Source organism: Pundamilia nyererei, unplaced genomic scaffold (assembly GCF_000239375.1).
Source record: "Pundamilia nyererei isolate P.nyererei 1_Seehausen unplaced genomic scaffold, PunNye1.0 scaffold00063, whole genome shotgun sequence".
NCBI classification, from domain to species: domain Eukaryota; kingdom Metazoa; phylum Chordata; class Actinopteri; order Cichliformes; family Cichlidae; genus Pundamilia; species Pundamilia nyererei.
In genome coordinates, this window is record NW_005187464.1 from 2,125,532 (window position 1) to 2,148,852 (window position 23,321).

Here is a 23,321-nt window from a genome sequence, read left to right on the forward strand (position 1 = left end):
GTTGTCATCTTGATAAATATTTTCCTTACTCCAAAACTTCATCACACTCTGTAAATGACTTTTAAGGATACTTATTCAGTCTTTTCAAAGGATTTTACACACACACACACACACACACACACACACACACACACACACACACACACACACACACACACACATATATGTGTGTGTGTGTGTGTGTGTGTGTTTTCAAAAATCAGTGTTTCTCACATTGTATTCTGTATTAGTACATTTTTTAATCTAAATGCAGTACTGTGCAAAAGTATTGAGCCACCTCTCATTTCTTTTTATTTTGCTTCCATGAAGCCAGACTTTCTTATCCTTTTTTTTTAGCAATTGAGCAATCATTTTCCAGATTTTGGAAGGTCTTTCAAAGTTTTTCTTACTTATTTTTCACTCTGAGGAATAGTTGGTTTGTTTGTCTGTTTGTTTGTTTTTTGTTTGCTTTAATTTGAGGACAAAAAAAGGTAGAACTAGCTAACAACTTAGCAAAAATTAAAATTTTCACCTATTTTTCTTTACATTGTGGTGGGCCACTGGAGGGCTCCACTCACACCCAGTTCTCAGGAAGTGTTGTTACTGTGTTTTGTAGGGGAAAGTATTCAGTTGTGTGGTAATGAGTAATAAACGAGGAGTGTTAATCGAGAGTTCTTGTGTCATCTGTGTTTACCTCCACATTGGTGACCCCTGATTCGAACATGCTGCAGCCCGATGGTGGCACCAGCTCTGCCCTGGATGCATCAGCCGCCGCCAGCCCTCTGCCTCCTGCTGCAGCTGCATTTGCTGTGGCGCTTGAACTTCCGGACTTTTGGCTTTACGATCCCCCATTGTGGTTCGTGCACGTGGAAGCTCAGTTTGCCCTTCGCAGCATCTCGAACCCGTCATGCGTTGACTCTACTCCAGGTCCCACCCGCCCAAGGGAAATACGCCGCCCTTAAGGAGATGCTTCTTCGGCGCTATGCCCTCTCCGACGCAAAGCGAGCTGAAAAGCTCCTCTCCCTCTCAGGCCTGGGTGGCAGTACAGCTCTCGAACTGATGGAGCACATGCTATCCTTGCTCAGACCGAATGACGGGGGATTCCTCTTCGCCCACATCTTCCTCCGACAGCTGCCGGCGGCCATAAAAGCCGGCCTCGCCAACTTTCTACTTCTGGGTGCGAGGAAGCAGATTGTATTCTCCTGGCTACCCGGACTTTCCACGATCAAGACCTAGTTCCAGCCTCGCCAGCCTCGCCAGCCGCACCTTACGCGTCCCTGCTGACCTGCCCTGGAGTATCCCACACTTTTCTTCGCGGACAGTACAGAGGTGCAGACTTCGTGCGCGGGTATCCGCAGGTTCCCATGTGTGCTGAAGATGTTCCCAAAACTGCTGTAATTACCCCTTTCGGCCTGTTTGAGCTTTTGCGCCACCCAGACTTTTCAGTGGTTGATGGACTCTGTCTTGCGCGGGCTGCCATTCATCTTCGTGTACCTTGACGATATAATGGTGGCCAGCTGTTCTGAGAGGCAGCACGCGTCAGGTTTTTCAGCGCTTGGCGGCACACAGCCTGATCGTCAATCCTTCCAAGTGCCAGTTTGGGTTGCCAGTTCTGGATTTCTTGGGGCACGGCATTTCTACAGCTGCTTTCTCCCCAGAGCTGCGCACCTGCTGCAGCCATTCTATGCTGCCTTGAAGGTAAAACAGCTAAGGACCCGGTTGATTGGCTCCCTGAAAGCATCCAGGCATTTTCTGAGGCCAAGGCCACGCTGGCTAACGCCACCCTGCAGTCAATGCCGCCCTGCAGTCAACGCCGCCCTGCTGGCCCACCCTTTTCCGTCGGCGGAGATTGCGTTGACCACCGACGCGTGAGATGTGGCGGTGGGCGCGGTGTTAGAACAGCGGGTCTCCAGTGTCTGGCTACCGCTTGCCTTTTTCAGTCGCATGCTCAGGGACAGTGAGCGCAAATATAATGTTTTTGACACCGAGTTGTTGGCCCTGCACCTCGCGACGCAGCATTTTCATTTTATTCTCAAGGGTCGTAGCTTTACCGTGTACGTCGATCATAAACCCTTGACGTTTGCGATGTCCAAGGTTTCTGACCCGTGGAGTGCGCGCCAGCAGCGCCAGTACGCAGCCATTTCCGAGTTTACAACAAACATTCAGCACGTTGCTCGTAAGTCCAACTGCGTGGCTGACTGTCCGTCCCGTGCACTGGTTTCTCCCGTTTATGTCGGCATAGACTTTGACGCTATGACCAGCGTGCCGACCCGGACGTCCTTGCTCTGCGATCTGCGCAAACGGGCCTTGTACTGAAGGACAGACCCATGTGGAACGGCGGGCCTAGCCTGCTTTGCGTAAATTGGTGAAAGACTGGGCAGCAGCGTGCATCCCATGCCAACGCGCTAAGATCCATAGCCACAGGCAGGCGCCCTTCGAATCCTTCCGCATTCCAGGGAGGCATTTTGATCATGTGCATGTGGATCTGGTTGGTCCTCTGCCGCAGTCACAAGGTTTCACACACCTTTTGACTGTAATGGACCGCACAACCCGCTGGCCCGAGACAGTGCCTTTGGTGTCCACTACAGCAGCAGCGGTGGCCAGGGCATTTTTGTCAACGTGGGTTTTGCGTTTCGGTCCCCCCACCGACATCACCTCAGACAGGGGCCCCCAGTTCTTTTCGGAGCTTTGGTCTGCCATGGCTGATGGCCTGGGGGGTTAAGGTCCACCAAACCACTGCGTACCATCCGCAGGCCAACGGGATGTGCAAGCATTTCCACCAGTCGCTTAAGGCCGTGCTCCGTGCTTCTCTTACAGATGGCAACTGGGTTGACCGCCTTCCGTGGGTTTTACTGGGGTTGCGCTGTGCGGTTAAAGAAGACCTCGGAGTTTCCCCGGCTGAACTTGTCCTCGGCCAGCCCTTCCGGGTCCCCGGGGAATTCTTGCCCGAGAGCCTGCCCCGTGCTTCGATCCCTCTGTGCTGTTTCTCTGTCCCCCAAGAGACTCGTTTTCTGTTCCTGGCCCAGTGCACCATTGTGTGCCCGACACTTTTGTTCCGAGGTTGTTGCAGTTTGTTTTCGTCAGGCATGACGCTCATAGGCCTCCGCTGCGTCCACTGTATGAAGGCCCGTTTAGGGTTATTCAACCGGGCTGGAAGCATTTCCTTTTGGACTTTGGGGGTCAGCAGGAGGTTGTTTCCAATGACAAACTTAAACCGGCACATGTTCTTCTGGATGATCAGGTGGTGCCGGCCCAGGCCCCCCGCTGTGGCCACCCGCCTTCCATTGGACTGGACAACTCTGCTTCTTCCCCCACCTGGCGGGGCCCGAGCTATCTTCAGCTTTTCCTGACTGCCCATGCCAGAACTGGACTGAAAATCAGTGTCAACAGGTTTTACGAAGTGATTAACCCTCTGGGGTCCAGGGTATAATTGGCCGTTTTTGACTACTTTTGATTTTACCTCTATATTTCACCTTTAAAATATGTTTTTCTTGCCTTGTTTGGTATCATTATTTTCAGCACAACTTCAAATATCTGAAATTTGAGTTCTTTTTTCATTTTGGTATACTATATTAGCACAGTTGATCTAAATTCAAACAAAAAATTCAAAATCCGAGTAGAAAAAAGTTATATTTTTTACTGTAAAACCCACAAACATGTTTAACGAATCATTTTCATAACTTGAAATGCAAATAGAAATTGTATATTTCTAAAAATTATGCACAAGTTTTGCAAACAACAAAGTTATAAGGTACTATTTACCTAAAAATGCAGCCAAGGCCTCGGGCGTTTTTTATATAACCATTTAAATCTATTTACAGAACAATCAGGTGTGCTGCATCAAATAAGAAGGCACACAAATTATTTGTGCCAGTCCAAAAAAATAGTTTGTGTTCAGTATAAGACAGAGGAGAACACCACAGGCCTAAACCCTGCAGGTCTGACAGCAGGAGGTGCATCAGTCCAGTTTTCCATGTGGGAACTTTGACGGCTTTTTTAGAGCAAATATGAAATTCAGCAGTCTAACTGACACACAATACAAGACAATAACTACACAACAAACTAACTATAGCCTCCAAACACGCTAAACGTCACTAATGTCTCACATATGAAAACTCGCCCGCTTTCCGTTGCAGGTGTCACCCCTAAAAACTTCCCCTTCTCCCTAAACAACCAAATGTCACATGTTTGCCATATCATTTTTTTTGATTGGCTGACATGGTAAACTCTAACACCAATAAGGAAGGGGTGTTTTTTCTTTTTCTTTTTTCACTCGCAAGCGGAGAGTGTTTGCTAGCGCTGTCTGTAGAAAATGCAGTTTTACTGTCCTTCCTGCTGTAAACGCCACTGTTTTGTTCAGAAAAAAACATCGCGTGTATTTTTTATCATAACTCTGGTTTTACGTGGCCCATCGACACAATTCAAAAACTGGTATATAGCTTGAAGTCCGCACTTTCGACCCAAGTTGAAATGGAGACTCTGACGTGCTGCATCTTGTAGCTGTGTCGTCTTATATTGGTCATGTGATTTTGATGTGCCAGCGCGTCCAGCGACCCCAGAGGGTTAATCTAAAACTTTAATTTTCCAGTTCAAAGAAGTACAGGAGTGAGTATGTATAGCTATCTGTAAAACATGGTGGAGGCTCTGTCATGGTTTGGGTTGCACAAAAATGTATCAGATTTTGATCCTCTATGTATCACCTGAAAGTGTCAGATTAGCAGCAGTTTCATTTTTTGGGCCCATGATGCTGAACACACTGCCAATCCAGTAAAAGTGTGTGTCTTCAGGTTGTGTCATGTGAAGGCTGTGGGCAGGCAGGAGTGGTGATATAGAGGACCCAAAGTGCAGACACTCGGGGGCAAAACGTGAACTCAAAACTGCTTGCTGAACTCAAAAGTAACAAAACTAAGAATCCAAAATAAACTTATACAGACAGACAGAACACAGCAAGATGAAGGTAGATTGCGACACAGGAGACAGGAGGGAAACAAAGCTGGGGCAAATCAGGGCTGACGAGACAAAGGAAGCAAAACCAGAGGCATTAACATGAGACACGGACTTTCAAAGTAAAAGAGGAACCACAGACTGAACTTACAGTCACAGACTCACAAGCAGGCACTGCAACAGAGGGAACAGAGACGTGGGACGAGACACAGACAGTGACACAGATAGAATAGAGGGAGTATGGAAACTAAAACTTAAGAACTACATAATCACACAACAAGAAGAACTGGGGAAAATAGAAATGCAAAACAGAAACCAAAACCTTCACAATAATAACTAAGATGAGAACACAAATAAAGGTACAAAACTGAAACCACTGGCTCAACGACCCAGGTACCCTAACAGGTTGTGTTGAAGAATAAAGTTTGCCATACCACATGTTGACTTTTAGGCTTATTTTAATTGTACAAACTCTCATTTTACCTTGCATATTTTCCACATTTTCCAAAGATAAAGTATCCTCTGGTAAGACACTGAATGTAACACTTTATAATACAGCCTGTGACTAAGCATGTAATTCTGCTGTAATAGGGTTGAATTTTGTTTTATTTGAAATTCAAAAGTAAATAATATTTACCTACAATTATTTAAAGGTAGGTAGACTAGATTAAAGTAAATTAAGTACAGCGTAAGTCATTCTAAGTAATACTTATATTTACTTTTACTTATAATCGAACCCAAAACTTAACTTATCAGAATTAAAAATAAACTGTTCCGAATTCCTACTAAATGTCTAATATAAAGTGGGGGAAACTCAATAATAGAACATCCATCGTGAACATAATGATTATTAAATACAGATGTAAAAAAAAGGCTAGATTAATGCACTCCATAACATGAACCGCACCCTGAGAAGTACACATTAACAATTTAAGACATGAGGAAAGAATGTTTGTTTTTCTGCAAAAGAACCATAAAAATTATGCAGTACTTACAGTTACTTACACAATACTATGTGCTTCCTTTCCTGTAAAGTTATGCAATACTTATAATATTTAGAATTACTCGTGCACTAAGTAAAATTACTTAGACATTACTTAAAATGTACTTACAGTATAATTCTTTTTTCCCATAGACTTGTTGTTCCTTATTCTAGCTTGTTTTTAAGCATTTGTAGGCAAATATAATTAAATTCTAATCTGAAATAAAATACTTCGACATTCTATTTAATTACAGGGGGATTTACAGCCTTGGTCATATTATAAAGTGTTAATCTATAATTTATGATCCCTTTTGAGTAAGTCTCTTGAAAAATTCCTCTAAGGAGTTTCAGTTAATGGTATTTCGTTTCTTCCCAGAATAAGATATCCACAGTTCATCTTCTTTCCATTGAAAACAATTTGTGAAACGTTCTCACACCCATCTTCGTCATGTCACGTGTCCTTCCTGCTGACAGACGCTAGGGGTCGCCCTTGAGCGTTTTCCCAGAATTTTATTTTATTATTGTTTTTGGTGTGTGTATTTGTATAAAATATTACTTATATGAAGAAAACTATCACTTGAAATTCTCTCTGAGATGAAATGCTGCTTACTCGACTACAAATAGTTTTTGGTGGGGGAATAAATGGAGCCGATAATCTGTTAACGGGACTGAACAGAAACGTCTCAGCTCTGTTAGCGAGCACAATAAAATCACCAGACCACAGACCGTGCACTTCCTAGCAGACATTTTAAAGTCTTCTATCGGGAGAGGTTTCGGTGCTCTTGTTGGTTCCATTAGGACTTTGAGCTCCATCAGTTTGTTTCAATTTAATTCTCTGTAGCAACTGGTAAACACCACAGTGCAACCAGGAGGCCGAGCGCTGCTTCCTGTGTGTGCTTCCACATGGAGAAATACCCCCCCGCCAAAAATAAGTGGACAGATCTTTTTTTTTTCTTTTCCAGAATTCTGAGAAAACAGTCAGAATTCTGACTGTTTTCCCATAACTCTGAGGTGGGCACCTGCAAGCAACTAGCTTCAGTGACAGCGATGTGTTTATTTTGAGTGTCTTCATAGTTTTATTTTTGCAATACACCAATTTAAACTTCCAACAGTGCAATTTGAGTTCTGGGCATCCCAGGCACTATACAGAAAGGCATAAAGTCAAACATGACGAGTAAAGACAAAAGGACCAAACCATAAACACAGAATGAAGACAATAAAAGGAGACGCAAACTGAATCACTGTCTACTGTTAAAAACAGACGAGGCAGTAAGCAGAACACAATATATATATATACACACACACATGTATATATATATATATATATGTTCCCTAGTTAAGACCTAGAACATTCTCGACTGAAAATATGTTAAAAGTTTCTTTTGTGACCCAGAACGAGTAATAAGAGTAATATTACAACTAAGTAGCTGCTGCCATTGTTGGAAACTGGAATTGACTGGGCCGCGCTATGAATTCTGTTATATTGTGGGCCACGAAGGATACACCTGACCCATCCTTCAAATCTAGGGAAAAGGAGGGTGCATTTGTTGGCTGAGTCTATGAATTTGGACCGCCCTGTGACATAATCGGCCTACAAATGTGACCTCAGGAGGATGCAGCCTATGAATTTGGACACCCCCCCCTTCTGTTTCCAAAAGTGCAACATGGCAGCTCCCACAAGTGGGATATGTCTATTCCTACACCATCCTACAGGGTACCTTTTCCTGTGTGGACATACCTTTGGTAAACCTTCCCAGACTGCACTGGAAAAGAGCAGCAAGTCAAAAAAATACCACACATCCCAATGAAGTTGTAAAATTTGTCAAATCCTTTCAAATCACAAGCAGTTAAATGTAAAGACACAAAAAAGAAAAAGGTGAATACATGTGAAGATGTCAAGTCTTTATTAACAGGTTGATTGTCACTGGGCATTAGAGGAAGCATTCGGGGGAAAAGAGAAACTATAGGAAGAAGGAAAAACTTAACATACCTCATACTATTCAATGAAAGTCACATTTACCTCCATTTTCTTCCATCTTATATCAATACCAGTCAATCAAAGTATACCTGACACACAGTTAAATACCTGAAACGGCCACAAGGTGGCTTATGTGGTTAACATCACTGGAAGACCTGAAGGCATGCTACAGTATTAACCAAACACCTCTACACATTTAAAAGTTCCATGCCAGAAAATGTCCAGAACAAAATCTGCACCTGTAAAAACGTCAAAGGGGAGAAAAGCAGCGAAAGGAAGTTGAGAGATCCAATGAAGACAGGACGACCTTCTGTACTTTTGCTGACTCGACATGCATTTACAATAAATCCATGCTGTGAATATGGAGAAGAAAGGCAAGTTACTGGGAATAAAACCATCGCTGACAATCTACTACAGGAGGCTGGTGTGTGTGAGTGTGTGTGTGGCGTATCTGGCACTGATAAGCACCTATTTCTTTTCTTTTTTTCTTTTTTTCATCAATAAAATGACAATGACGGAAAGTAATGTGAGAAACGGGAAGTTTTGAACATCTGTCTACAACAGATTCACATTGTATGAATGACATCGCCTTGCAGGAGAACCCTGTGTGTGGCACCCTGTGTCATATGTTGTATTTACACAGAAACCTCCCAGTCTCTACTACAGCCATGATGCTGGAACATGTGCATATCAGGTGCTGACGTCCTGATATCAGTTTAATCTTCCGAGAAAATGACGGTCGAGATGTTCTCGAAAGCGAATGCTGCCCCTCAAGGGCCCAAAGATCACCAGTACCATCTTTACTTCGGACAGACAGCGCCTCTATGATGCTCTTTTTTATCATTTAATCACATTAGACTGCAAAGATGGTTCACAAAGTGCTTATTTTTGTTTTGTTTTGTCCCTTATTTTCTGAAAAGTGTTACTGGCATCAAATTAAAAAATTTGCTTAAAACCAATTACTTACCATTTTCAATATTTGATGCTGTCTTTTTCTACTTTTTGGTAAATGATGGGCTAAATTGTTTGCAGGTAATTTTATTCCTGTTTTTTGTTTGTTTGTTTGTTTGTTATTGGGGGTTTTTTAAGATTTTATATGGCTTCCCATCTTTTTTTAAATAGATTTATATTTTTGTTAGCCTGATCATATTTATCAAGTCATATCTGACAACTTATGGCACAAATTACAAAACTCCACAGAAAAAAAAAGAACCAATTGCTGTACTCCCTTTTTGAAACCTCAGACTAAGCAACCTACTGAGCAACCATCTGCAGGTTATAAACACACTAACTGGCTCTTAGAAGGTTTGTCACTGCACATGCACACACCTTGCTACACTGGGTTGAACCTGGACTTCAGAACAGCCTTTATTCTTTATGGCATAGATTCAACAAGTTGCTGTAAACATTGCTTGGAAATTTTAGTTCATATCAACATGACTACGGATGCAGATTTTTCAGCTGCACATCCATGATTTGAATCATAACGAGGTCATAAAGGGATGGGCGTCATCAGCAACAACACTCAGGTGGGCTGTGGTGTTTAAATGATGCTCGGTTACTCCTGAGCCCAAAGTGTGCTAAGAAAATATCCCCCACACCATCACAACAACAACAACCTGAACTGTTGATTCAAGGCAGCATGAATCCATGCTTCATGTTATTTACGCCAAGTTCCCACCCTACAGAAATCGACACTCATTAGACAAGGCAGTGTTTTTCAGATCTCGTTTTCCAATTTTGCGGACAGGAGTGTCAAGGTCCCAGGTTTGATGTGCTGTGCGTTCATGCTCTTCTGCAAACCTTGATTGTGACGGAATGCTTATTTGAGTCACTGTTACTTTCCTATCAGCTCAAAGTAGTATGGCCATGCTCACCTGGCCTTTTTTTGACCCTTCTCTGTATTTTAGAAACTGTAAACTGGTTCCTAAATTACCCAGCCTAGCCCATTAAGCAACTATTTTCATGCTCAGTTTGAACTTCAGCAGGTCATCTTGACCTTGTATACTTGCCTAAATGCATTGGATTGCTACCATGTGACTAACTGATTAGATGTGCATCAACAAGCAGTTGAACAGGTCTAGCTTATGAAGTGAGTGCATATCTAATCCAATTTGAGTGACTAGTTAGAGAGCTATTATATCAGTATCACTAGGTCTTTTCCTGACATTTATAATTTCATGAATACTATATGTAACACATGTTTCTGCATACATAGACAATTAATTTATACATTGACACATTATTAGTCTGATGTGAAGATCTGCCACTTAAACTAGTCTTTTTTTGCTGTTATGCTACACTTTGTGATGCTACACCCTCCCCTGTCCATAGCGCTAATTTGTTTTAAAAGCACAACATGGTGATAAGCTGATATTTAACAGGTACTCAGCAAGAACACAAAAACATTGCTTTGATTCACAACATTTGGTGTAATGCAAAGCTTGCTGAGTAAGAGCCAAAGCTGTTAATCTTGCGTTTTTGTGCTTTCTTCTCAGTTCTGCAGCAGCATGGCTAAGCGCTGCACTTTCATCCAGTTAAGACTTTTGTTCTTACAGTAAATAATCTGCAGTCTGGCTCTCCCCCATGGAGGGTTTAGTTTTCAGCAGTCCTTGTCTGTTTGAGCTCCTCCTAGCTTCATGGACCTGATGGATTGAGCCAAGAGTCCAAGCTGTGATCGGTCCAAACGTAGCCACTGTGATGGTCGCCTGTGGCTTCAAAACAAATGATAAAGAGATAATGCTCATGAGTAGAGTAACACACTGTCTGGATAGCATCCTCACAAAGACAACAACTACAACAACTACTACTCAGGATTACTCGCTCATTCACTCACTGGTTCTTACTTTGTGGTGTGTGCTCCTGTGTGACTCTGAGAAATTGCTCCCAGTGTGGATGAAGTACCAGTTGCTCCAAACAGTTTAGCCCAGCGAAGCCCACCCCAACAAGGACTTTGTGCCTGTTTGGTAGTAGGTGGATTTGAGATGCCACAGTCTTTTTCCACCTTTGTTTCTTCTTTCTTGTTGTCCATACTTATTTGAAACCAAGTATCTGTATGATTTTGGCTACAGTCCTCCATTCCATCCACAACGTCAGGCTCCTTAGGACACCACTCTGGAATAGGAGCTAACACTGGACTCCTGCTGGTCTGCATACAACCACACTGTTGCTTGTTGCAGCTTGAACTGTGAGAGCTGAGAGACTCTTGGCGGTGCAAATCAATCTGGTGTGAAATCTGACTGTAGTAGCTGATGCCTTCCTTTTTGTCGCCTTGCAGTCTTGGCCAGCTGGTTGCTAAAAGCGCTGAGCACGGTTGAGGTGGGGAGAGAGCCTGCTCCTCTGACCACAGCTGTCTGTGGCGTAACAGTCGGGGCTCCAGAAGCAAGTTGAGGTCAAAGGGCAACACAGAGAGTGGTTGCAGGAGAAGAAGCAGCTCCTGAAACAAAGGATGACAGCGACCCAGGGACATAGACAGGAACCCCCAAGAATGGTAGTAGGTTTTCACAACATCTAGGAAGAAAGTAAAGGAAGTGATCACACACAGATCCACACATAAGCAATAATATTTTGATAGCTTCAGTTCAGTTTTTATCATGGGTACTTTGGACTAGAGCATTTAAAAAGCTGTATTATGTCTTATCTTATTTAAAGTTGGATGCTCGTATTTTTCATGGATAAATGTTCAATTAATAAGATAAATCTAGTCCTGGTATGCTTCAGAAAGACTCCAAACACAAATTCTCCAACATTTTTTCTACTGACCCGACATTCCTGGCGAGGGACAACCAGTCAGAAAAATTGAACTTCTAGGGAGACAGCCTTAAAGCGACAGGAGCTAAGATTTCCAGCTCCTGTACTATAGATAACTACTGACAAGTTTTTGATAAGCTTACAGCTGTTTAGCTGGTTAACCTGACTTTAGGTTGTTAGACTGATAGCATTCCCTAATTGGTGCTAAATCCAAAGAAGACAGCCAACAGACTGAAAGTATTGAGGAGTAAAAAAAAGCAGGATACAGGTGGGAGATTATGTTATTTCAAGAGTCGTTGCAATCCATTTAGTTGTTAAGCTCACTGAGTGTCAGCGAAAGTGGTGCACAAGCTGAGTTATGGCTCCCTGGAGGCAGAAATAAAGAACTATAAATTGCCTGTCGCCTCACCTTTTTGACTCTGAAGATGACTGAGCCAGAACTCCAAAGCTCTCAAGCTGTAAGAAAAGAAACAACCAAGAGAACATCAAAGGTTATGTTCTTCACACATCTTTATTTGCCTCATTAGTAACATCAAAGGTATTTACTTAAGCAGGCCCATGATGAAGGCTCTCAGTTTCATGCAGTGGCTGGTGAGCTGGGGACAGCGTCTGATTTTGGAAACAAGACTGTGAAGAACTCTGGTGGATGGACCTGTGTTAAACAGAGATTATAAAACTATATCAAAGACCACAGAATCCTGCTTGGGCAAACTGATGAGACCCTTTAGCCTACCAATCCTAGTAGAGGTTTCGACCACACTCCAGGCATGATTGCGGCGTTGTCCGATTATAAAATCCAGTTTGTGATCCCTAAGACCGTCCTCTAGAATATCCTGGATCGTTGGACACAAGTGTTCCAGGACCAGACCAGCGATTGTAGGACTGTAAGAACTGTTCCCCAGGCGCATCTGAGCCAGAGGAAATGTTATACATTATATTTTTTGATTACACAATATACATGCTGGCACATTTATATTGTGATATGTCAATAACAATGCTAAGGTCAGCAAAATACCTTTTCTTCAGGATCTCTGCTGCTGCCAAAATGAGCCATAATCAGATCCACCGCCCTGCTCACAGACCTCAGCAACCCTGGAGACACCAAACAAGCAAGTTGGACAGGATGAATTTTATTCAGATACAATATCTGACAACTTTATACTTTATACTTGTTCAAGAGCATGAACTGGTGTGGTGTTAAGGTGTCTCTGTTGATTTCATTGCTAGTTAAAGCTTATGTGTGGTGTGATGCATGACCAACCAATGAGTAACACCCAGAAACTGTCAGTTTTAGGCTGATATACACTCACTGGACACTTTGGTGCAACTTTTTGACTGCCATCCAATCAGCCAGTTCCATGGCAGCAACAATGCATTCAGACATGTGGAAATGGGTAATGTCAGTAACTTAAATAGCAACTTTAATAGCCATTTCTAACAGGAAAGGGAGCCTACAATTCACACAAACTCACCAAAATTGGACAACAGAAAATTGGAAAAATGTTGCCTGGTCTGCTGCGACATTCAGAAGGTATTTGGCCAAAACTTTGGCCTGCCTTGTATCAACAATTCAGGCTGATGCTGGTTGTGCAATGTATGGGAGGTATTTTCTTGACACATGCTGTTGCTGACCATGACGCCATCATGTCACAAAGCCTAAATCATCTCAAACTGGTTTCTTGAACATGACAGTAAGTTCACTGTACTCAAATGGCCTCCACAGTCACCTGACCTCAGTCCAATAGATGTTTGGCATGTGGTAGAACTGGAGATTCACATCATGGATGTGCAGCCAACAATTCTGCAGTAAATGCATGTGCTATCATAGCAATGTTGATCAAAATCTCAGAGGAATTTTTCCAGCACCTTGTCGAATCTATGAGACGAAGAATTAAAGGCAGTCTGATGGCAAAAGCGATCAAACCTTGTACTGACAAGCTGTAACTAATAAGGTGACCAGTGAGCGTATTTGTGTAAGTTAAGGATTCTGACAGTGTTCAAAATGTATTAAATGAAATTCAAAAACTAATTCAGGAAGCTTAAGCTTTCTAACTGCTAGACACAGCTCCACGTTAGCCCTGTAAGACTGGGACTGGCCCGGAGAGACTGGCAACCTGTCCAGGGTGACCTCTGCCTCTTAGCTGGAACAGGCTCCAACCCCTCCACAATCCTGAATTGGATAAGGATAAGAAAAATGGATGGCTGGAGTTTTTTTTAATTTCAGTCCTCAATTTCAGATTTTATACTGGCCAACTGTTTCCCCCTAGTGCGACTGATTTGCTGCATTGCTGTCTCTCTATGTAGATTATTTTCCAAAAAGCCATATCTTCTTTTAATGATGAATTAAAACTCTGGAGATGGATAGTTCTAGGTAGGTTTTGGTATAAGTCAGCTTGTTTTGGGACTTTCCTTGTACTATCAGTTTAAAATCATGACACTAGACCAGTGGTTCTTAACCTGGGTTCAATCGAACCCTAGGGGTTCAGCAGAGTCTCCACCGTGACATGCACGGCTCATTTTGTGCACCAATAAAAAACATATCTATGTCTTGAATTTGAAAAAAAAATCATATTTTATTTTTCACTAAAGAGGGGTTCAGTGAATGCGCATATGAAACTGGTGGGGTTCAGTACCTCCAACAAGGTTAAGAACCACTGCACTAGACTATCAGCGTGTGTTTCAAGAAAGTGTTCACTAACTGGGTCAATACACAGTCATAGGAGAGCAGGGTTTCGGGGTTCATTATCATATTTCAGGAATGCAAATGTCGAAGGGAACCAAAGATGAAAGAGTCGTTTTTTCCATTTCAGCAGCGGTCTTCAATGACTCGCTTCACCCTGTCTCTCTTCTTCATCTCTCATACTGGCTAGCCTCTGCAAATGTCACAGTAAATTCTTTATGCATGTTGATGCTGCCTGCAGTGCTGCACCACACAGACTTTTTGCAGTTGTGCAAATGCCTCCTCTATTACTAATCTTTACCTTATTGGAAATGGTTTACATTTATATAACTATATAACTATATTTACACCAAGCGACTTATATGATAGCACTAAAACAAAGTGATTGCGATATAAATCATTAACACTGTTTCTACTGCATCCTTCTCTCTTTTGTCCCGCAGTCGCGCACACATAGGCTACAGAGAGGATGGCTCAGCCAATCCTGTGCTGGGAGAGTTAAAAATAGGTCATGTTTGAGAGGAAGCCCCTTCAGGGTATTCAAAGCACTGCTGCAGCACTGTGAGTTTTTATTGCTGCTCTTAACAACTCATCACCGGCTAGACAATCCAGTCACTTTTTACTACATTTCAATTATAATATATTGACAGTATTTCACATCATTTATCAGCAGTCAACTGAGGCTCACTTCTCCTCTGAAGATGGCTGATAGACATGGACTCATAAGACGTATCGGGTGAGAGGTTGAACTCTGTGGGTGGCCTGTCGCTCAGGATCAGAGACTCACTGTGATGACTCTGATTTGGCTTCAAACTGTGTCCAGCAGAGTCCTGGATTTGCAGCCCTGAAGCGGCCAAGGAGAGGAGAGAACTCAGAGAGGAGAGAGGAGCCACTGAGGAGAGGGCAGCTGTGAAACTAGAGTGGAAAAAGCCTGAGTCAGCTGCAGGTGCCGCTCCACACTGTGGGAGCTTTTCCTGTGGCAGTGAGGTTTTGGGAGGAGAAACAGACACCTGCGAGTTTGGGTGGTGGGTGTCAGTGGTGATGGTTAAAGTGGGTGGGTTTTGAGACAATATTGAATGATAGGTGGTGTAGTTAAGGGAATGATTAGCACTTTTAGGCTCGGCGTGCACTTGGCTTTGCTCAAAGGTGAGACTGATCAAGTCCTGGTAGGTGGGAATCCTAACGAGACTGGATCGACTCGGAGCCGAGACAAGACTAAGCAAAGTGTTAGTCTGAGTTTGGCCTGAATGTGGGCCTGCTTTGTCTTGCTCTTGGGCCTCTGTGGGACAACTAGTATGATGTGAATCCAGGCTGCTGTTTGACGTGCATGGACCGGTGCAGTCTTGGCTTTCACCCAGCTGATTCCATGAACGTGTGCGGATGAAGCACTCTGGGCTTGGTGTGCAGGTGGAGCAGGTATCAGAGCTAGAAGGAGCCTCTAGGAAGATGGAGCAGTGGTTGTCTGTCGGTGATGGGTGAAAATCTGAAAAACTTTGGCTGCTTTTGCCTTTGAAACTGAAGGCCGGCTGCATGTTAGCAGTCTTACTGCTCTTTTTATTTAGATACTGCTCTAGCAGGCAGCCAAGGGGCTGGGACGGCGGCTGCGGCTTTCCTGCAGGAACCAGAACAAAGGGCTGGATGGGCAGCGAGGTTGGCCTCTGGGCTTTACTGTAGCGCACCACATCTGGACTTGGTCCTGAGAAGGACATGTAAGATAAAGATTTTTCACTCAAAATCACAGACACAAAGCAAAAGAACTGGATTTTTCTATTAGCCACTGCTTTACCCTTCTCAGTATCACAAGGATAGTTGTGCTCCTGGTCCTGCATCACAGATGGCTGTGTGGTTGCCGCTCTTGCGTCTTGGCATTTACTGCCATGTGGGCCACACTGGCTGGGGCACAGCGAGCAAGGCGTGTGGGAGAGGTTCTGGATGCTATCTGCCTGTTTCTTTCTGCAGAGGGCTTTGTCAGTGGAGGTGGTTGCAACCTGGTAATCTTGGATCTGAAAATGAGAACAGCAAAACTGAACACCCGTCTCCTTTTGCTGGTCCTCTATCAAGTTTATAAATGCTGTTCCCAAAAGGTGGTCAGATTGTCAAAAGGGAACAATGTGTGCAGCAGCAAAGTTCATTACTCTTATCAAAGCTGTGTAACTGATATATAAAACATTAGTACATAATTTAATTGAGTCATTTGCCATTTCTTCTATTTGCAAATCACATTAAAATTATAGATCTAAAAACAGTACTTCTAAATCTTTTTTTTAATCATCCAAACACTATAAAGTTTTTTTTTTTACCTTCTCAATTTCATTCTGCTGTCCTTCTTTCTTCTGATCAAAACTGAGAAGGAAGGGGCTGCCTCTGCTCTGACCTTCGGGGCAGCCGGTGACACTGGACCAGGCCGGGCTGGGTGACTGGGAAGAGAGGTCACAAGTCACAAGCTTGTAGTACTTCTGGTTGGTCCCCATGGCCAGTGTGGCCTGGCTTTGAAGACAGGCAGTCAGGTCTGATACCTCTAGAGAGGAGAGACCCGCGGGTAGCTCCTCTAGTGAGTACAGATTGCAGTTAGAGTCAAGGCCCCGAGGGGACAGGCGGGAAGCAGAAAGCAGCATGTCAACCTCCTCTTTCGGAGGAGAGTAAACCGTCATGCTATCAAGTTTGACTTCTTCATTCTGACTTTGGGGGACAGGTTGGAGGTTGAGGAATACACACCCCTCTGATGACCCAGAGGGGTGAGCTGCAGGACTGCTGAGATCATGAGGTGTGGCAGGATTGTTGCTCCTGTTGTACATAGTGCAGAAGTTAACCAAGACGCCGTCAGAACTGTTACAGGAAGAGTCACTGACATACTCCGTGTGGTTGTTGGAAAGAAGCTCTGGGGAACATTTGTGTTGGCCGTGGAGGCAGCAGGACATGTTATCCTCCAGTCTGTCTGAGTCCTTCTCCAAACAAGCCAACATCGTGATGCCAGATCTGCTCATGTGACAGCACTGGCATTCAGGTGGCAGTGAGTCCATCTGGTTGGACTGGTTAGAGACCCACTCCTGATCACTCTCACTAACCAGCATAGTTCCCTCATTGCCCCATTCACTGTCCAGGTTCCCGTGGGGCTTTGGGTATATTGGGTAGTTTATGGCGACATTACTTAGCGGCCAATTGGAATTTCCATGCAGCACGAACGAAGAGTCCTCGTGATATCTGTGCAGATTATCTCCGTCGCTGTCTTCATCCTCTTCGTCCTCATTTAGCTCTGTACAGGGAAGAAAGGAGTTGCGTGACCGGACATTGCTTCTAGGCACGGAGCTTTCCTTCTTCTGGTGGGAACTCGTCTCTTCGGGCGACGAGGTGGATTCGTACTTCCAGCTTCCGTCGCTGCCTCCCTCCTCTTCCGTCCGGTCCTCGTTGAGGCTGCTGTAGCTGCTGGAAAAATGTCTCCGGTCACCGGTGAAGGCATGCTCACAGTTTATCGACTCTTGCTCTGGGAGGGACACGGCCCGAGTCAGGCCTGCTGAGCACAGCCGGCCGGGCCTCTTGGCAGAGCTGCACAGCGCCTGGACAGGAAGCTGCCAAGTGGAAAGCTGCACCACAGGGAAGTGGCAGGCTATCAAGGTGTCCCCAGAGAGACTGGATGCTCCAATCATACTTCTGGATAGGGCTGGACAACGAAAGCTGTCTCCATGTTCCTATAATTTAATCCTGGAAGAGTAACACAGAATAGATTAAATTCTGCAGAAATTCATTCAGAATTATACAACAGGAAGCTTGTACAAGCGAAGATAAAATCAGTATTAAGTACACTACATTGATGGAATGCTCAGTCTCTATGTACAGCCATCAGCTAACACTGACAAGCATTAATCATAACTGAAAACGTTTAGAGTTTTGTGCAAAGCACAATTACATCTTTTTAAAAAATATATTTGCTGTTGCCATTTGCATGAGGATTTGTCTATTACTGCATACGTGCTTCTCATTTTTCTGTTTTCTTACCTCAGTGATTACTGCAGCTCAATGTTTTATGACGTGAACAGAGAAAAGCGAGAGTGTACAGTTTATCAAGTGGATTTTCCAACTGTATATGCAGCTCAGGGGCCTACTTAAACATTTTAGTGTTAGATTTTAAAAATGCATTTTCAAATCTGGAGTAAAAAAAGAAGAAGATAAAGACCTAAAACACATCTGCAAGCTACTGCTGTCACAGTCTTCTCCCTCAATTTACCCCAAAGGTCCTGCCATCCAAGTCTGCTTCTAGCAGCCTACACTCCATTGTTCAGTCAACCATAACAAACTCCTCCTCTCTCAGCCTGGGCCAACCACAGTCACTCACAGTCATCTGGCTGCTCTGTAACTAGGGCAGCTGCACTGCAGAGTTGCTCCGCTGGCACTCCTAAGAGTAAATACACTTTCACATCACTTTAGTTAATTGAAAGTGTTCCATCATGTTCACGTGTAGTGCTGCTGACTTTGCACACACTCGTTTAAAATAAAAACATCTCCCCTTCATGCAATAAAATAATGAGGACAAGAAAAAAACATAAATACAAAGCAAGTGCAAACTACATATAAAATATTCATCCAGTGGTGAGCGCTAATGATGTTCAGTCACAGAAGAAAAGTGTGTTGTTGTAGTGTTGTTTTATGACTTTAAACCAGACTGAAATTGGAAAAATAAAGAACAAAGTAGAATAGAGGTTTAGGAACAAGTGAAGTAGCTTCCTGAAAACAAAACAAGTGTCTGATTTTCCTCACCCACATTAGCTCAGTCAGTAATGGAGATTATGTTGATGGATGAGTGGCTATGATTACCGTCTTGCAGTTATAGGCCTTCACTGACCCATAAAGCCTGCAGTTTATATTCCTATCCTGACTCGTATAACACGCGCAGTGAAAACTTTCAAGAGTCAAGAACTTACAGATATGATTGTTTCAAATTTAAATGTGTAATGTGTTACTGATTAACTATTAAGGTTTTTTTTAGATCTCTTATTTTCTTTATTTGAAATTTGATTGCACAGGTTCACAGAAAAATATATTTAAAATACCATTTTTATGATTCTGGCTCAGATACAGGCTTTATATATCAGAGGTGTCAAACTCAATTTACCACAGTCAAAATTTTGAAATAGCTGACACCATAAGAACGATAAGAACGGTGAAAGACGTCCCTCAGCGAAATCTTCTTAATATATTTGTGTCATTTAGTGTGTGATCTATTAACAAAACCTGATTAACAACCAGAGATAGGTGAGCACACACACACACACATGAACCCACAGTGGAATCCCAGTAAGAAGGGATAAATCCTCCACATGTGGATATTTAGTAACTGCACATTAATGTTTTATAGTCAAGCATCTTGTCTACATCCAGAAATACTTTCAATTTTCCAACCATTTTCACTCCTGTATAATCCTATCATCACCACAAGAGGAACAGGAGTTCATATTACTGAAAAATGTAAGCGATTAATGAGTTCGTTACAATTTTTACATTTTCCAAAACCATCCATTGGGACAGATTACGCAGATTTGGATTTCGCAGACGCTTTTTTAAAAACACTGTAATGTAACTGTAATGTAATTCAACACATACATACTAAAATAACAATTGTACGCTTTTTTGTTTCTTGTAGGAGTTTTGCTAATTTTTTTGACAGCTAATTTTTTATATTATGGCAAAAATTCACTTAGGGGACTGAAATAACAGTTGCAGGACAGCAGTGCTCATAAAACAACATCACACAGTTTACAATTATCATAATTCAGGTAATATAAAATATATATTATTAAAATATGCATGTCACGCCTGGCCATAAAGTAAAAGGCATACAGTTATCACCATCATATAGACGAGTTATCTTTGATTAAAGCACATTCTGTGTATTTTCGTGCTTACATGGGTTATTGCACATAACATATAATCACATCATATGACACAAAATCCTGTTTCTGGTAAATATTTTTGAATGATTATATAACATTGTTTAGTGCATGTCACACTTCAACTCTTTGAAATAAACCTGGTTTTCAAGATTGACCGTTTCAGATGACTGACAGTTTAATGGCCAGGTGAGGCCTGCTCCCTTGTTATATCATGACAAATAAAGTTGATTGAAATTCTGTACTCATATTTTATATATTTCACCTCATGTTGACAAAAAGAGGTGTCAGGGACAGTAAAGGGGGGTGTAAAAATCATGCAATTGAAGCTTTGAGAGACAGCAACAACTTAAGGAATTGGTCCAAGTGTGCAATCAAGAAATGCCTGCATGAATGTAAATACAGAGTTCACAACAAGGCACAAACCACTGGCTACACTCAAGAACTAGCAGGCCAGATTAGACGGCCAGAAAACATCTGAAAGTGCCAGGTTTGGAAAAAGCATTTTAGACAGACCAAGATGAATTTTTCAGCAGAATGATAATAGTAAGAGAAAAGTCTGGAGAAGAAGTGAAACAGCTCATTATCTGAAACGTACCACATCACCTGTCTAATTTTTGTGGAGTCAATGTTATTGCATGGACATATATGGCTCCCAGTGGAACTGGGTCACTGGTGTTTATTGATGATGTGACTGCTGATAGAAGCAGGAGCATGAATTGTGAAGTGCGTAGGGCTACACTCTCTGCTCAGATTCAACTAAATGCTGCAAAACTGATAAGACAGAGCTTGATTGTGCACATGGATAAAAACCCAATACATGCTCCAAAAGCAACCCAAGAATTTGTCAAGGCAAAGAAACGAGATATTCTTCAATGGCCAAGTCTGTAACCTGATCTCAGCTTTTCAGTTATTAAATACAAAAGTGAGGGCAGAGAGATCCACAGACAAGCAGCAGCTGAAGGTGGCTGCTGTAAAAGCCTGGCAGAGCATCTCGTGGGAGGAAACAGTGTTTTTGTGGGGACTTCAGGCAGTCGCTGACTGCAGAGGATTTTCAAACTTTTAAAAATAATGCTTATTTTTTTAAAATGATGTTAGTTTGTCCAATTAATTTTGAGCCTCTGGAGATGAGGACTGTGTATTAAAAAAGTAAACCCCTTGAATTAAAGCTTAAAGTCTGCGCTTCAGTCACACATTGACTGTCTGATTTGAAACCAACTGTGGTGGTGTACAGAGGCAAATTTCAACAATGTTTGTCCAACAAGTTATGAACCTGAATATGTTTTTCTGTGTTTGTCTTTATTTCTTCATTTCATTTGTTGCAGATCATTTTTGGCTCCTTAAATACGAGGACATGATTAATTTAGAAATGAAAGCTTTTCCACTTCCCAACTGCATAACAGCCTTGTTCATGGGCATCATTCCCTGATGGTCTTGGAACATGTAAGATATTATAGCTACATTTGACATTAGTATCAACAGCTATACTGAAAATAAAGGCATTTATGAATTCCAGTCCAGGTATGTATGGTGGAAGGTCTCAGAATCCCACTGAACCCCTGAATTATCACGAGTCACATCTATACATCAAGTGTCAGTATCCCAAACCTCAGCACATGCTGCTTCTGACTTCTAACCCTTGTCTACCTTATATTATGAAGGAATTTGCTCATCAAATGTAACTATAGTTATGTTTATTATTTAAAGTATTATCCATACTCGTAATAAACAAATCAGTTTAAGTTATTTGGTCAACATTTAGGAACCTTACACGAATATCAGTCCTTTAGTTTAGTTTCCCTTGAGTCACCCTATTTTCAGTATTATAATATAACAGGAATGTAGGCCAGAACCTCAGACTACTTGTCTGCAACAACATCACTGCAAAGTGGATACAACTCCTCATCTTTGCCGGTAGTCCTCCTACCTTGCATCTCACATATCTAAGCCAATCAAACCGGCCCTCTGCGTACTGGAGCGCATGGACATGGTTCTGATTAACTGAGCTGCTTCTCTGGAAATATCTGTCAGGTCTAGTTAGCATCAACCTGAAGGATGGATGTTGTGGTTACATGAAAGCAAAGAGGCCCAGACAGTGCTTGTGCTTGTTAAGAGCGACGATGCCCTGTAACTAGACAACATCAGTGACTGCTCATCGTGGTCTCCAGTTAATGTGAAGGGAAAGTTTCATGAGGATCTCGAGAATCAGAGATGATGTCTGACCTGCATCTTACCTTGCGGCCAGGTGTTTGTGTGCATCTACACAATGGCAAAGAAATATTCAACGTGGCTTAAGTGGGACAACAAGAGGCAGGGCACACAGCTTCTAGAAATAGCAAACCCACACACAAGAAAATGTGAAGTGACCAAATACGAGAACAAGATATGAGCTGAAGCACTTAATGAAAGGCAACAAAGCAGGAGCGTAAAACGCATTCAAAGCAGCACCTACTTGAAAACAGCCGTCAGTTAAAGGTGATCTCCATCCGTGCAGGTGCTTCATGTGGATGCGGTTTGGTCCAAAAACATGCACTTTTTTTTTTATTATTACGGACGAGACTATTCGACGCACTAGAGCCGTCAAAGGCGTATTATGAAAGCTAATGTTTTCATCTATGTTGTCAGATATCTCCGGTTAAAACCTCTTATTCATAACTATTAATAAACACTAGGGTAATATGAAACCGCTCCGGCATTGAAGTCCCCCACAGACACAGCGGTCCCCACGCCGCCGCTTCTCCACCGCTCAGGATGGATGGGTTGTTGCGTCACGACCAGGTTAGCCAATGAGGAGGGAGAAGTTCCTGTTACTCAAGTATCCAAGACACCCGGTAGGAAGCAAGTAAAACCTAAAATACTTCGATTTTTCTTATTTTGTTATTGTTGTTTTTGTTTTGTCTTGTTTTGTTTTGTTTTTGGCGGGGGTGGAAACGATAAAAATAAACATGCTGTTCAGTGCCTCGTCTGATTGCTGACATCTATTTTTCTTACTCAAGAATAAATATTGTTATTATTAATAATAATAATAATAATAATATCATTTTATCTAGGCTATTTAAAAAAAAGGGGGGGCAATCCACACTCATAATAAACAATATAAGTGGTGGGTGTAGTAAACAGTGAAGG

General features: G+C 42.6%; 1 protein-coding gene across 3 annotated transcripts; it reads right to left on the bottom strand.

Moving 5' to 3' along the window:
- Nucleotides 1-9,389: 9,389 nt before the first annotated feature.
- On the bottom strand, nt 9,390-22,934 carry LOC102215355 (iporin). Of its 3 annotated transcripts, none has more exons than XM_005735314.1 (11): nt 22,648-22,934; nt 22,430-22,521; nt 16,614-18,012; nt 16,100-16,316; nt 15,002-16,009; nt 12,649-12,725; nt 12,367-12,541; nt 12,180-12,285; nt 12,043-12,089; nt 10,730-11,393; nt 9,390-10,597 (listed from the first exon to the last, which is right to left on the bottom strand). In XM_005735314.1, exons 3-11 carry the CDS (start codon nt 17,955-17,957, stop codon nt 10,486-10,488), a joined length of 3,750 nt encoding a protein of 1,249 aa, XP_005735371.1. In that variant the 5' UTR covers nt 17,958-18,012; nt 22,430-22,521; nt 22,648-22,934; the 3' UTR covers nt 9,390-10,485. The 3 variants fall into 3 exon arrangements, with proteins under 3 accessions (XP_005735371.1, XP_013766845.1, XP_005735372.1); XM_013911391.1 differs by having other exon boundaries at nt 22,419-22,521; XM_005735315.1 differs by lacking the exon at nt 22,430-22,521.
- Between the last annotated feature and the right edge of the window lie 387 nt (nt 22,935-23,321).

Excerpts from the sequence above, each read along its gene's own strand:
- LOC102215355 (XM_005735315.1), bottom strand. The coding sequence starts at position 17,957 with ATGATTGGAGCATCCAGTCTCTCTGGGGACACCTTGATAGCCTGCCAC. Across the intron at positions 12,726-15,001 it reads CAGCCATCTTCAGAGGAGAA|GGTTGCTGAGGTCTGTGAGC; the intron begins GTGAGCCTCAGT and ends TGGTGTCTCCAG. Across the intron at positions 11,394-12,042 it reads TCATCTTCAGAGTCAAAAAG|ATGTTGTGAAAACCTACTAC; the intron begins GTGAGGCGACAG and ends CTTTCTTCCTAG.